This window comes from Dysidea avara, chromosome 3, assembly GCF_963678975.1.
Source record: "Dysidea avara chromosome 3, odDysAvar1.4, whole genome shotgun sequence".
NCBI lineage: Eukaryota > Metazoa > Porifera > Demospongiae > Dictyoceratida > Dysideidae > Dysidea > Dysidea avara.
Genome location: NC_089274.1, coordinates 36,566,638 through 36,580,253, shown reverse-complemented (window position 1 = coordinate 36,580,253; position 13,616 = coordinate 36,566,638). Strand labels below are relative to the sequence as shown.

Below are 13,616 nucleotides of genomic sequence, written 5' to 3'. Positions count from 1 at the left end.
GAAGTCTACGGTGTGTACATGCTAATGAGAACTTGCTTCCTTGTACAATGAAAGTATCAATACAAATTTTGCCCTGGGCTTCAGAATAAGCAATACATGGCTGAATACCATGAGGTGCCACTTTAAGAGTATATGATTGCCAAGTTGATTCTATGAATTGCAAAGTGCTGTTTCACCTATGGTATGTACCACCCAAATGCAGCATCATCTCGTGAGAATGGGTGCCACGCCCTTTAATTGGCAAGTTGTTTAATCGTTTGCACTCCCACAAGATGACATTGCATTTGAGCAGTACCGAAGCTCATAACCCTACACTTTTAGAGAAATAATCAATAGAAATAATGTAGGGCTGTGCGATAATGGCGATAACGTGATCATCGTGATAAAGATAATGAATTTTTTATTATCGATAACTTAAGATAATAGTAAATCTCTGTAGACTATTTGTATATTAACAGCAGGTAGATAGTACTCTTGTGAGTTAAGGTCACGACCAGTTGTGGTGATTCTGAAAAGGGCAATTTTTGCGAGAGATATGTACTAGTCTTAAACATTTATTATTAGGCACAACCGTGCTTATAAAAGTACTCTATGGCAATATTTCTTTATCGAGTTAATATCATTTATTGTGATAAAATGGGTTTTGTTATCGAAACTTATCGAGATATAAGTTTTTCTATTATCGCACAGCCCTAAAATAATGCGTTACTTTTGTACGTACTTGGTCTGATCCGACTCAAGTGATTCAGCCCAGTTTCAACCCTGTTGCATTCCACTGCACAAAAATAACTGTATTAATTATATACACACAAGTGTAAGGAAAAATTAGAACTTTACATGCAATGAAACAAAGGAGGTCATCTACACCTGCAGTTACAGTAAATCAATTCCTACATCAGCCTTTCAGTAGTATACTGTAACTATATGATTGAAGTAGAGATTAATATAGCTGCAGGTGTGGATGGCCTCCCTTCCTTCGTTTATCTGTGATCATGCTCAAATGTAAAATTTCTCATTTTCCTTACACTTGTTTGTTAAATTTTTGCAGTAACAAAATTCATTAACTACATCAAAGAAAAGAATGGCACCAGACACATCATTTGCTGACTATATGTGTGCCCAATTATCAATGACTAAAATGCAAATGTCGCCGTTCTGCTTTTTTTTTCCAGCTATGTTCCACCCATTATGCACCATTACAAATGAATAAGTGCCTCTGCAATCACTCCAATTATTACATCAATTGCGATTGAACATGCCCTGAATTATTGTGATATTTGCTAAAAATTAATTTGAGACTGCCATGAACTTTTAAACCACTCTATGGAAAATGAAGCACCGAAGCCATGTTGCCAATCAACACCTACACCTGTACATGGTAATGAAGAAAAGAAATCGAACACAAGGGATGATAGATATAGGTAGGTCCATTGGGCCAAAGAGATGCCAAACAGTTAAGAAATGAAACCTGTATCCTTTTCCACAGCTAAGTTGTGCTTGGCTGGAGACATCAGTCAGGCAGTCAGTCAGTCAGTTAGTTAGTTAGTAGAAAATTCAGTTATATATATTTACAATTTTATAGAAACTTGTTGGAAGGGTTTGGGATTGCTCTGAAGACATTTATGGGCTGAGCTATGCCTAATACTGTCAAGCTGTCATAAAGGAAAAGTGAGGCTGGTCATTCCTTGGTAAGAAAGTCCAAGCCTCCACGATCCCTACTATACTGTACTGTATGATATAGTCAATATACACACAATTTTGCATTTTGGTTCCCTCCTTTTATACATAGTAAAATGAACTTAGTACTAACATGGTATGTAGCTGTAATGAAATATCACAACTCCTGCATGCCAACAGTGCTCTAGGGGTACATTTTACTTCAATTCATGGCCTGTTTCCATATCTTTTCCATGGTGCTTTTTATTTACAACATACTTACATTTATTTTCTTGTAATTTGTCTTGTTTAGACACCCAATGTGTTACATTGGTTCAATCTGATGGTCTTGAAATGTTGTGTTTTAATGGTTCCACATATAACACTGGAGTGGGTTATGATGGAGATGCCTGTAGTTTCATATGTAACACTGGTTATGAGCTAACTGGTAGTGACACTAGGACCTGCCTCGGTGACAGTAGTTGGAGTGGTGTTGAAGCCACATGTACAAGAGGTAGGTATTGTATGCAGTGTAGTAGAGAAAGTTCTAGTTTTTGAAATCAATGATTGTTATGTAACTTTCAAATATTTTATTCATTACAATGGGCATTATGGTAGTATTGCTGCTGTTTCGTTATTTTTTGCTAATCAGAAAATGATTTGATTTAGTTTGCCATACATTTGTTCCAATAGTAGAAGTGCAATTTATCCCAAATCACATGGTTTGTTTTTGTAATTTGCACTACAAAGCAGCAAATTAAATAACAGAATCACAAAAGCTATTTAAATGTGACAAGAAAGCAATATCAAGACACATGCTAGTGTGTCATGTGGCCAAGAAAGCCAGCACACCACACCGTGGGTATATTGACAGGAAGAAAGAAAACGAAAGAAAACAGCTTTTTCACATAGTGCTGCATCGATAACCAAATTAGCCGATTATTCCTATGAGGATATTAAGCAACATAATTAGCCAATACCAATAACCAATCCGATATAGACTATTATCACTAACACTTATCCTCATCATTATTAAATGACTCGTATTAGTGACAAAACATTAATATACAGCTTGTTCTTAGCTAAAATGTAAAGTTAGATGTACGTATACCACAATCAAAAGCTACTTATGGTTACCAGACATTTTTGCAACTGCTATACAGTGAGACAAGTGGCGTGGTACTACATAGAAACCTAAAATCTCAGTTTACTTGGGCATGGCCTAAAACCTGGCAGTTTTGTGGGCATGGCTTGTAATCACCACTAAACCATTAACACATAACTTAATTAAAATGCCTAATAGCTTATGTCCAGCCTCCCCCACATCATTATACTACATGGTGGAGTGGAGAATAACAGTGGAGATTAACATCAGCTTTGTAACCAATTAATCAGCTAGCATATAGCCAATATCGGCCTGATACCAATTTTTGAACCAATTATCAGTGCAAAGCTCCATGGCCCATTCTCCAAAGTATATGTACCACTGTTACATTATAGCCGTCCACCAGGTAGGGTAAGCTACACATAAATTTTAATTAAATTCACACCAGATATATGGACATTCAAAATTTCTTTTTTTTTTCTCTTCATTTTTTTCTTCTTAGTCTACGGTTTCGATCTCTTTTCATGCACTTTATAAAAAAAATTATATATAAAATGCAAACATGTAACTTGACTGTCGCAAACTTTGGTGCAAATGAAGAGTGTATAAAAGTAGATTAACATGTTTAAGTTTACTCTGAATCTGATAAATATCCACAGAGTTATGAATGTTTATTCGCATATGTGTGAGAACAACTTGAAAAAATCAGTGTGTACATAGGCTGTCATTGTAGGAGTGCCTTTTGATAGTTTGATTAAATTAGTTTATTTATTAGTAAAATTTATAACTTTATAGTTCCTCCAATGGAAATTCTAGAACATTCTATATGCATTCTATTAGGAAAATTTGTGCTCTAACTAACAAATATTGAATAAACATACAATACAATACAATGACAAGTCTGTCTTCAGGAGTCATCATTGTGTCTGTATAGATAAGAAGAAATGTGAGTAAAGCAAACTTCAAAGTTAGCCATGGACTGGTTTTGGAGCTTTATAAGGTACAAAAGAAGTGTGAAAAAAGCCTAGGTGAAAAAAGCTGTGAAATCAAAGGTGGCAGCCAAGAAATGGCTGCAATGATGCTAATGAAAATAATGCAGCCATTATTAAAATTTACTTTTATTGACATCATTGCAGCCATTTCTTCACTGCCACATCATCCAAGCTTATAAAGCCTGCACCATTTTTCACAGCTTGCTGTTTTTGGGTGGATAATAGAAAGCCAGTGTTAGTAGAAACATTTTCTCTATACAAAAACAGCCAAGCTATGAAAAAAGGGTGCAGCCCCTAAAAAGCCAGGATAAAAAAAAAAAGTGAAATTAAAGGTGGCAGCCAAGAAAATAGTAGACATTTAATCCCTAATTCAGCATAGTTATGACAATTAGGAATTAGACAACCTCCATTGTTTCACTACTTTTTATTTTTATGATCCATCTCACTTATAGTTTCTAACTTTTCCTTGTACTTTTGTGTACTTATATGTTTACTAGTTATATATAAATTTCAAATTTCAAAAGGAAGTAGGGGTTGATATAATATACATGCTACAAAAAGTACATTAGATGACTACTTGCTAAAATGAGACACTTTAATACCTATTTTTGGCTAGCATCTTGAAATGAGACCATCAAATTAGCCAAAAGTAGGCATTAAAGTGTGTGTCATTTTAGCAAGTAGTCGTCTAATCTTGTTTCCTTACTTTTTACTGCTTGATCATTTCTCATTTCAGCTGTAACATTTTTGAGCTTGTTTCCTTACTTTTTGTAGCATGTATATTATATCAACCTCTACTTCCTTTTGAAATTAATTTTTTTTAAAAAAGCTAGTTATACGAGTTCTGGCTAAAGATGGGCTGAAAAGCTCCTTTATACTATGCTAGTTATTGTTGTTAGTAGCTATTACAATTTGGTGATAATTGTGATAATGAATAGATGAGGATTTAATAAATTTATTATATTTTGCAGTTGTTTGTCACTCACTGACCAGTGTTACTAATGGAACAATTACTTGTTCACTGGGAGATGATGGAGTTCCTTCCTATGAAGACACTTGTAATTTCACATGTAACACTGGTAATCAGCTAGTAGGTAGTGAGACTAGGACCTGTCAGAGTGATGGGACCTGGAGTGGTACTGGAGTTGTGTGTAGAAGTGGTGGGTAGTGTATTTGCATGTGTGTATGTACTTGTAACAGAGCATTAGGAATGTAATTAAAAAGCACTTTGACTATGTTCAATATTCAGCTATTGTTGTTTAGTAGAAGACAATACTGAGCTTGAATTTAGACATTCTAATAAAGCATTCATGGAAAATTAGTGCTCTAAGCAATAGAAATAGTAGTTTAACAGACTACAGAAAGTGTTTAGGCCTTGGTGAGAGATTTAGACAAAGGAATTCAAGCCGTAGATTTTGTAGTAAAGGATAACATTGCATTGACTTTGATTGTTATTTCCTGCTGTACTTTCTCTCACAGTACCTTCAGGCCTTGTTTCTTGTACATATTACTGGTTCCAACTTTGAGATTTGCGGTGAGCTAAGTGTGCCACTAACATAGCCTTTTACCTTTGCATTGCACTGCTAAAGGATTTAAAAGGGAAGATACTTTGCCAATTCTTTAAGCAGCTACTCCATAAAATATGTCTTGTTCTCTCTGTTATGTTAAAAGGTAATGAAAATGCTTATCTATGTAAAGTGTTTAAAGTACATTTTAGGCTGTTTCTATCGCACTTTAAATGCCATTTTGTTTCATGCATAAGTTCCTTGAGCGCTGGTACTATTCTAATCCACTCATTCTTGATTTTACAATCACTGGTCTTGAAATTTTGTTACAGCAATTTGTTTCTCATTGATACAAATGTGGCAGGTGTAACAAGAATGTTTTATAACATACGTAGTACATGTATACTCTCCATAGAAATGGAGAGTGTTTTGTGATGGCATATTATTGTGTTTCCTATCCCTTTATGTATGTAAAAATGCATTTGGACTACAGTAGATAACTAGTTCCTGGTTGTTTAATAATTTAATAGGATTTTTGTTAGTTATAAAATGACGGTTGATCACTTTGTATGGCATATGTGCTGGTAAACTTGCAGATGCTTGCCCATTGCTTACTGGTCCTAATAATGGAGCAATCAATTGTTCACTGGGAGATGATGGAGTTCCTTCCTATGACGACACTTGTAGTTTCACATGTAACACTGGTTACAATCTAACTGGTAGTGACACTAGGGTTTGTCAAAATGATGGAAACTGGAGTGGCAAAGAGACCATGTGTACAGGAGGTAAGTAATGTGTGTTAACTTGATCCTAAGGTAGCACTGATCCAATTCTATCATAGATATAATAATGCTTACCGGGATTGGAAACGGAAGTTGCGCACATGATAATTTTATATTGAAACTATACAGTGGGTGGTAAATCCCTTTGAAGTTATCCGTGTTTTGCCTTCTCTACTTCCAAGTGTAGCTGACTGCTTCATACAGTTCATACAGCAGAAGTTTCGTGAAAGTATTGCATTTCTAGAGTATAGAAAATAGCCAGTATTTTAATGTCGTCGCTCAGAGTTGAAACTGGAGTTGTATCGGGTCGTGTCACCCGTAACTAAGTGTACAGCTGCATTGGAACGCTCCTAGACAACTAACGAAGCTTAAGTTAGGCCATGTTCAGCTATTACAAGCTGTAGAAATGTTGTATGGATTAATACAGTTGTATTTGGCAGACTGCCACTTTTTGGTAGGTTTTAAGACAAAACTCACTTTATGTTTTGGTTTCCTTTTGGTACATGCGTTGCCCAGACAAAGCAACAAACCATTTTGAAATTCGGTGTGGTGGCTCATAATTCCTTCCGCTATGCGCTCCAAATATTGACACAAGAACATGGCACTGTATTTTCTACTTACAGCTGTACCTTACCAAACGTCATGCGTAGTACAATGTGATGAAATATTACGTCAGGCAAAACACGGATACTGTAACCACAACTTCTATTTCCAATCCCGGTAAGCATTAGTATATCTATGATTATATCAAGCTGAGTAATGTCTATTTGTCACAGCTCATGTACTTATTGAGCTATTTTAGGACGACCCAAAAAGTTTTGCTGGTGTACTGTTTAGCGTATACCTAAAGGACTTTTGTGATGGGGTACCTTAAAGAGATTAAGAGAACAATCAAGTACTCTGAATAAACTTTTTTTTTTAGGAATTATTGAGTATATCACTTGTATATAAATAGTGCAAGGTATGCACTTAGTCCAAAAATTCCATCTCAGACTTTGAAAGATGCTGTGATGACATTCTTCCAGAATAGCATGCAAACTATTGCATGGCTGTTGTATGCCTCAAACTTTTATTAAAGTTAGTCCCTCTCACACTCTTTACTCTATCTGTCACAGTTACACTATGATTGGGCACTCTACATTACATGGTTTCACTACCGTCCTAATTTAAATAGGTACAGGAAATCTTTACCATAATAACACCTACTTTCTGTGTTAAACTGGACAGACAGTCGCAGTTAATATTTTGTTTCTACAATTAGAGTTGCATCCAACCCAACTTATATACCATTGACTCTGCTGACTCAGAGGTGTTCAAGTGAAGACCAACAATGTTACCAGGTTGTGATCATGTTTCAGCCAAATATAGAAAACTTGACCAAAGCAAAGAAATCCAAAAGGACAAGCTTTGTCAGATTACCTGGCTACTATTGTCGATACAAGTAGCATTATTCAGGCATTGGTGATATCAGAGTAAACAGCATTGTGTAATAGTTGCTACATAACCCTTAAAGGCATGTAAGCCACTGTGTATAGTGGCATTATAAAAAAAAGACACATGAAAATGCACTTGTTTAAGAAACACTTGTATACTCACATATTAACAGTAAAGCAGCTAGTAATGTTTCTCTACTTCTTTTGCGGTCTTCCTGCCACTTGAAGACTCCACTCATGCATTTGGCAAGGCAACTAACCTTGAGTGATTAGTTAGAAGCAATGCTGCTTGAACAGTGCCACACAGTGAACCATATCAACTTGTAGATCAATGAATAAACTCCCACATGACTAAAATCTACAGAGTTCACAAACCTTGAGGATAATTTTGTGAAACAGTTTGTGATCCTTAGTTAAACTGTGGACAAACCTTGTACATATACTTTCCATATCATTATCATTTCAAAGTACATAATATAGAGTTATTCCACAAGTGGCTTAGCACTACAGGAAGCTCATTTTGAGTAATTTATGAAAATAGTAGCTCATGCCTTTAGTTTTATATTGGCAGAATATATATTGTTTATTGTTTTGTGTGCTAAAAGAAAAACAATACATGCTACCCCTTATTTCCACTTCAGTTGTATATTTATTTATTTATTTATTAATGGATAAAATGGTATATGGCAATTATGAAGTTCTTGCTTAGTATCTGTTTGTACATATATGCAGGCGAACTTGCTTTTACTTGTGCTTTACTTGCTGATCTTAATAATGGAAAAATCTCTTGTTCACTGGGAGATGATGGAGTTCTTTCCTATGAAGACACTTGTAGTTTCACGTGTAACACTGGTTATGTGCTAACTGGTAGTGACACTAGGACCTGTCAGAGTGATGGGAGCTGGAGTGGCACTCAGACCATGTGTAGAAGAGGTGAGTAGTTGTACATATTCATCAATTGCAAAAGTACAGTATGCATATGTAAGTGTAGTAGTCATTGTGTGTATGTTAAACTTATCCAAGCCTGGAACCAGGGAGTGCTTCTAGGATCAGACACATTCCCTTTGGTTTACCAAATAAAATGCAATTGGCAAATAATGACATGTTTATTGGCAGAAAGAGGGGAGCTACAGAGTACTGAACACTACCCTTAGCTGGATATCCTCAGCAGAACCCTTCTACACTCCTATTAAAGAGTCAGACTGTTACATATACACTACAAGTACACGAAAAAATGTGGAATTTTCAACTAGAGTAGGGACCATAGCACATTGATAAAAAGTACTGAAACAAGTTGGAGTAGTCCATGATATTAAATCACAGTAAAACGATAAGAAGTGTTAAATCCCTACTGAGCTCAAGATAACATAACGGAAATGCACAGTAGGGATATAACACTTCTTATTGTTGTACTGTGATTTAATATCATCAACTTGTTTCAGTACTTTTTATCGATGTGCTATGGTCCCTACTCTAGTTGAAAATTCCAAATTTTTTCATGTACTTGCTTGTTAACTTTTTTTGTAAATTATTTTATTATGACAGGTGAACCCACACATAACGCATCTGAAATGGTGCCGCACGCCCCAGCTATATCAATTATCGTCTGAAAAGTGAAGTATCCATTAGCTTGGTTGTCAGCTATGTTCAACCCGTTACACAGCAATACGTCATTATATGAATCAAGAACTTTTCTGGAAGCACCTTGCGCCCCAATTTTATTACTTATCGTCTGAAAAGTGAAGTTCGAAGTGAAGTATACATTACGCTTCGCTGTCGGCTATGTTCAACCCGTTACACAGCAATACGAATCAAGAACTGTTTGAAAAGCACCTTTGCAATCAAAATAGCCACTATGAAAAATACAGACAATTTCCGTTTTGAAGGGAAACCATCAAGTGCTTGCGCCAAATCGACACCTTTCCCTATCAGCAAAGATGAATGGGACACAAAGGAGGACACTGGTAAGTCCATGAAGAATGCATTGTACGTACTATGGTATGCCAAAAGGCACCTTTGGGCCGAAGCGATGTCGAACAGTGAAAAAATCAAGCCCGTAGCCTTAGCCGTTATCGAGTTATGCTTGTCTGAAGGCGTCAGTCAATCAGTCAGTCAGTTACTTACTTAGTCAGTAGAAAATTCTGTCAAATAAAAAATTTATAAAATTCTGTAGCAACTTGTTGAAAGCGTTTTGGGTTGATCTGAAAGCTTGTTTGGGCTTAGTTTTACCTCACCAATACTGCCTCATCATCGTCAGGCTGTTTTTTGGGTGATTTTATTTTGTGGGCCATGCCTACTCCAATGTCGTCCCTACTATACAGTTACTATCGTACTGTATGATATAGCTCATTAAAGTCATTAGTATATACAGTCAATTTGAGGAGAGATGAAATATTCAGGTGTTGTCTCATATCCCTGCTGCAGTGACAGCTCAATATTTTACTATATAGTGTATATTTTACATATGATGTAATAAATAACTTAATTAACTTGCAGTTATTTGCCAACCACTTACTGATCCTAATAACGGAGTGATGACTTGTTCACTGGGAGATGATGGAGTTCCTTCCTATGAAGACACTTGTAGTTTCACATGTAACACTGGTTATGTGCTAACTGGTAGTGACACTAGGACCTGTCAAAGTGATAGGAGCTGGAGTGGTAGTGAAACCATATGTAGGAAAAGTAGGAAATGTGTGAATGTATTTACTTGTGTTGTTTGTACGTCACAGTTTATGTGGAACAAGGTTATGAGTATTTAAGAGTACCACACCTAGGCTAAATATTTAGATGTTGATGTTTTTGAAATATCTGTTAACAATTGCTGCTGTGCTGTAGTCTCACTTGTACTCCACATGTGGTACTCTGACTATGCACTATGTAACTGTTATGGGTATACTATGATGTAGCAGTCATGTGTATATGTATGTGCATGCATCCCGATTGTTGTGTGGCATTCATTAGAATCTCATTAAAGATGTGTATCTTAAACAGTAACATAAGGATGTTCCTAGGAATTGAAATAATGATGAAAGTTATTTTGAATCTTATATAAGTGCAGTGAAACTTCATTAATTGTGCCACCTTTGGGACCACAAACTATGGCCTTAATAATGAGGTGGTGCCTCATAAATAAGGCTGTATATAAGTACATGTTTGGTAAAGGTGGCCATGATGATGAGGTCATCTTATTAAAGAAGTATCCAATGGCAGATCCAGGATGGGGCATTTGGGGCAAATTCCCCCCCCCCTCCCACCTTGTGTAGGAGCCATACTTCTGATTAAAATACTAAACTTTGTCAAGCAAAGATCAGCTTATAAATTCACGAAAATATGTACATTTTACTACAAATTCACCTGTGAACCAAAGTCAAATTAACTATGAAGTTGTCACCCAGCACCTTCGTGCGTACTAAGTGTCTCTAAAAATAATTATTGTGTTGCTGTTGTTTAAGGCATTCAGAGCCTATAAACAGCTTTTAAGACTTCACAACCAGCTGCAAAGGCCAAAATAGTAAAAATCAACAGTGAGATACTACTAAGAGGTGTATGGGTCTCCCCAACCATCTACAACTTGGCCTGTTTGTGCCCCTCCCCTTGCCAAGCTCTGGATCCGCCCCTGGTATCCACCACCAATAGTCCAATAGTTCATAAATTACACATGTTGCACAACAAAAACTACCTTTTATGAATAACTAATAGCACAGTATGTATTGTTTGTACAATTTTAATTTTACTGTACACATTTATACTGTGTTGTTTACATTCATTAGAAGGACAACTTTGCATAGAAAATGTCAATGTTCAGCGAATTGGTTTGGATGAAATGAATCATAACAGATTAGGAATTGTTCCACATCTCAATTTCCATTGTAATGTCAGAATAACTGGAATCAGAGTCAGATTACTACCTGAAAAAGATCGGAATAATTACCCTTACATACAAGTATGGAGACCATCATCACAGGTTTCAACAATTTATACTAAAATTGCACAAGTTCAAGTTGATGAAAGTCACATTGTTGAGTTAACTTTCTTAGAAGCAAACATTCCTCTCACTGGTAATAACAGAATACTTGTTCAATCAGGAGATGTTATTGGATATTATCATCCACCTAATGCTCGTTATAGAGTGAGGACCATAGAGACAGCTGGATATGTATTGTATATGTTTGATGGTGTTGATGGTTCTACTGATACATCAATTGATTTTAATAATGCTAACCATCACTATGGTTTACGTCAGCCATTAATCCAGTTCACTATTGGTAAGTAGGGTAGATTGTCACTGTCAGGTTAGACTAGAGTACTCCAATACATAAGGGGTGTGTATGTAGCTGGTTTGACTTTATCATTGACATGTTCTCTTATATAATACCCTATTAGAGCATTCAAATGGTAGCATTCAATCCACCCAAGTACAGCATGTGACCACAAATGTACTGATGTTAATCTCTCTGCTGTACAAGAAATCTCATTAAGATCCTTACCACATCAGTGTATGCTAATTATAAGCTACTCCATGCAATGTATAAGTCTGTCAGGACAAGTACTGTATAGCAAGTTTTTTTTTCAAGTTAAAATTTTTGGAGCTTGTCACAATCCAAAATTCCAATAAAAAAAACTCACAAATCACTTTTATATAATTTTAATGGAGAAAATTGTGCAATGTCATGGAAGTGGAGACAGTGTGACATCAGCAGGAGCTTTTGTAGTTACACTGTGGCTTATGCTGTGGCCTACGTTGTGGTGATGATAAAAGATGATGCAATGGCATTTGGCCATGTGCCCAGAACAATCCTCCTATTTTACCGAGCCCATTCTCCCTCACTTTTTTTCATTTCATAAATATTCTTTGTGTAGTATCCACTAGCACCATTAGCTAGCAGCTACAATTCTAGAAGATACTGAATGTTCTAACCAATAAACCATTTTGATTTGGTGAAAACATATTGTCTCCTTTGCAGCCTTCTTTCATGCATTTAAAATAGTTAAGATTCATTAATTGTGAATCAAGGTAGTCTTGCATGATCAGAATATAATTTTCATTTAGGCTATAAAAATGAAAGAAACAATCTGACAATGCATTGAGTAAATAATTTTAATTGGAATTTTCACGAATAATTATAAATCCACAAAATAACAAAAGTTTCCTCCATTGAAAAAAACTGCTAACCTGTGTGCACACCAAGCAATAGGGAACCTTTGTTTTGTAATTTGGAAGTGATGTACATTTGATTATTTAGGCTACATCCTTTTGTACCATAGGTATAAGGCAGCCTTACAAGGTTAAGGTGACCTTATTGTTGTATTAGGACTTTGTGGTTTTTAAGTCTTCCATCAGGAATTTAGGTAATACAGTTTGGTAGTATAAATAGAGAACACATTTTGCAGTTTGTATGAGTGGTATGAATGTTTGAGTTGAGTTAAGCCTATTAAAATTCTTATAACCTTGGAGAGCTAAGCCAGCTTAGCACCTTAATCACTCGGATTAGCGACACCTGTATGAACAGTGGAACCTATGTGTAACAGTTGTTACAGTTACCAGTAAGTTTTGGCCTTTATATACAGGTGGCTGTTATAATATAAAGTGGTCAGCAGCATTTTAGTGCTATGACCAGTATAAATAGGTACTGTACACACTCGATTATCCAATTTATCCAAAATTGTAAATGACTGTTCTATTAGAGTAGTGTATGTTCTATTAGTGTATTTCAACAGATTTCTGTACATAAATGTATGGGCTTCAGTTATCCCAATAATTCACTTATCTGAGCACTTTTATTATTGCCTGAGAACAAAAGGGGTTTGGATGACCAAGGGCTCACTGTAATTACAATTAAGAGGCTTGTGCCAACCGTAATATTCCATTTTGTAAGTGATTATGAGTACAGAAACAGCAAGGTGAACTTGTTATGACTGTTGCTAATGAACATTGAGTATTTTTAAGCAATGAGGCCAGATAGTATTCATTGAAAGGCAGGATATTTACAATTTTTTTGAAACTGCCAATTTCAAATCATTGACTGAACAAGCCACTAGCTGTTCATTATAAGGTAGTAACCACTGCATGAGAGTTGAGGTTATGTATAGTCACTACAGTGATTCATAAGTGAATTTTCCTGACTGTAATCCATGTTAAC

At 35.8% G+C, this 13,616-nt stretch overlaps 1 protein-coding gene across 1 annotated transcript in view; it reads left to right on the top strand.

Annotated features, from left to right (window-relative positions):
• LOC136248481 (sushi, von Willebrand factor type A, EGF and pentraxin domain-containing protein 1-like) overlaps nt 1–13,616 on the top strand; it is a 129,571-nt gene that overhangs the window by 69,956 nt on the left and 45,999 nt on the right. Inside the window, exons 16-21 of the mRNA XM_066040259.1 lie at nt 1,970–2,170; nt 4,725–4,913; nt 5,855–6,043; nt 8,206–8,406; nt 9,970–10,158; nt 11,247–11,741. Coding sequence (XP_065896331.1) covers nt 1,970–2,170; nt 4,725–4,913; nt 5,855–6,043; nt 8,206–8,406; nt 9,970–10,158; nt 11,247–11,741 — 1,464 coding nt within the window. The remainder of the gene's footprint in view (nt 1–1,969; nt 2,171–4,724; nt 4,914–5,854; nt 6,044–8,205; nt 8,407–9,969; nt 10,159–11,246; nt 11,742–13,616) is intronic.